Below are 2,500 nucleotides of genomic sequence, written 5' to 3'. Positions count from 1 at the left end.
AGTTGATTGACAGTTGAGAGGCGGGACCAAAGAGCCAAAGCTCAACCCCCGCAAGCACAATTAGGTGAGCAATTAGGTGAGTACACACAATAAGCTACGAGGAAAGGCTAAAGGAGCTGAACCTCACGTCCCTGGAAAACGGAAGAGTAAGGGGAGACATGATAACCACCTACAAAATTCTCAGGGGAATTGACAGGGTGGACAAAGACAAACTCTTCAGCACGGGTGGGACACGAACAAGGGGACACAGGTGGAAACTGAGTACCCAAATGAGCCACAGAGACGTTAGAAAGAATTTTTTCAGTGTCAGAGTATTAATAAATAGAATGCATTAGGAAGTGGTGTGGTGGAGGCTGACTCCATACACAGTTTCAAATGTAGATATGATAGAGCCCAGTAGGCTCTGGAATCTGTACACCAGTTGATTGACGGTTGAGAGACGGGACCAAAGAGACAAAGCTCAACCCCCACAAGTACAACTAGGTGAGTACTCACACACACACACACACACACACACACACACACACACACGCGCGCGCGCGCAGACACAGGGCCCCCATCCCAGGCTCTCCATGGCATATCCCCCATAGAGCAGCTTCAAAGTAATGCACTCAAACATAGATGGCGTTACAAATAAAGCAAAGGAACTTTGAGAAAGAGCACAAGAAGATAATCTGGATGTAATACCACTCACTGAAATGAAAGTCAGATGTCGATATCAGTGTGTCCAAATGATTATCAGGATTCAAACTGAATGAAAACATGAAAAAATCATCAGAACAAATCATTTGTCATGATTTTTTTCAAGCTGGATTTGAAACTTCAGCAGAGAGGTTCATTTACGGCTTCGGGGGGTAGGCGGTTCCGTGGGTGAAAACGCATATTCTGTTCTCAGTCCTATATTTGTTGAGCTTAAAACCGTTGTTCCTTGTTTGTGTTACATCTGACCTTTGGAAGAAGTTGTCTGGATCAATATCCTCCAAATTGTTCAGTATTTTTAACGTTTCGACGAGAACAGCCCCATCGCGTTGCGTGTGCACGGTTGTTAACCCCGTGACCCTCAGTCTTTGAGAGTTGACTTAGTTCTGGAATTATTTTTGTTGCCTGGTGTTGAACTTTCCCCAATAAAGCTGTGAATCTGAAGAGGTCAGCTGCATGCCTGCATGCGATAATCCAGGTGGGGCGCACCAGAGATTTATACAACTGAATAACTACCTTCTTTTCATTAATGTCAGACTCAACCACTTGGGCTGGACGCTAGAGCTACGGTCTCGCTTCATGCTGGTCGGCGTTCAATCCCCGACCGTCCACAAGTGGTTGGGCACCATTCCTTCCCTCCGTCCCATCCCAAATCCTATTATCCTGACCCCTTCCCAGTGCGATATAGTCGTAATGGCTTGGCGTGTTTTATCCTGATATTTCCCTTCCCTTCCTTAAAGTTACAGGTATTATTCCCTTGATTATTCCTAGGGTGTACTTAGCTTTATATATATATATATATATATTTTATATATATATACATCGTCATAGCTGTCATCGTCATAGTTGTCATCGTCATAGCTGTCATCGTCATAGTTGTCATCGTCATAGCTGTCATCGTCGTAGTTGTCATCGTCATAGTTGTCATCGTCATAGCTGTCATCGTCATAGCTGTCATCGTCATAGTTGTCATCGTCATAGTTGTCATCGTCATAGCTGTCATCGTCATAGCTGTCATCGTCATAGCTGTCATCGTCATAGCTGTCATCGTCATAGCTGTCATCGTCATAGTTGTCATCGTCATAGTTGTCATCGTCATAGTTGTCATCGTCATAGTTGTCATCGTCATAGCTGTCATCGTCATAGCTGTCATCGTCATAGCTGTCACCACCATAGCTGTCACCACCATAGCTGTCACCACCACAGTTGTCACCACCACAGCTGTCACCACCACAGCTGTCACCACCACAGCTGTCACCACCACAGCTGTCACCACCATAGCTGTCACCACAGCTGTCACCACCACAGCTGTCACCACCATAGCTGTCACCACAGCTGTCACCACCATAGCTGTCACCACCACAGCTGTCACCACCATAGCTGTCACCACCACAGCTGTCACCACCACAGCTGTCACCACCATAGCTCTCAGCACCATAACTGTCACCACCATAACTGTCACCACCATAGCCAGACAACGTCCCAGCTGCCACACACACCATACCTTATGGTGTGTGCGGTGAAGAGTTTCACTATTATGGCGAGAATTTATGTAAATGAATGAGCGAGTGATGGAGCCGGGGGGAGGGGGGAGTCTGGGTCATTAGGCGTGTAATGAGGCTGTTCTTGAATTTTATCTTCATCCCCCCTTCATCATCTTCATTTTCCTCATCAATATCATCTCGTTCATCTTCATCTTCTTCAACTTCGTCTTCTCCTGGCATGGTTTTCATGTGGTTGAGAGAGAGAGGAGTGTGGGTGAGGGTCGTGGCCAACCTCCCTCTCGGGTCAAGTAGTAGTC

General features: G+C 46.4%; 1 protein-coding gene across 1 annotated transcript in view; it reads right to left on the bottom strand.

Annotated features, from left to right (window-relative positions):
- LOC123761966 (uncharacterized) overlaps positions 1 to 2,500 on the bottom strand; it is a 17,194-nt gene that overhangs the window by 4,948 nt on the left and 9,746 nt on the right. Inside the window, exon 3 of the mRNA XM_069335700.1 lies at positions 1,521 to 1,860. Coding sequence (XP_069191801.1) covers positions 1,521 to 1,860 — 340 coding nt within the window. The remainder of the gene's footprint in view (positions 1 to 1,520; positions 1,861 to 2,500) is intronic.

Source organism: Procambarus clarkii, chromosome 34, assembly GCF_040958095.1.
Source record: "Procambarus clarkii isolate CNS0578487 chromosome 34, FALCON_Pclarkii_2.0, whole genome shotgun sequence".
Taxonomy (NCBI): domain Eukaryota; kingdom Metazoa; phylum Arthropoda; class Malacostraca; order Decapoda; family Cambaridae; genus Procambarus; species Procambarus clarkii.
The sequence above is the reverse complement of the archived record's forward strand: the minus strand, read 5'-3'. Positions and strand labels throughout refer to the sequence as shown.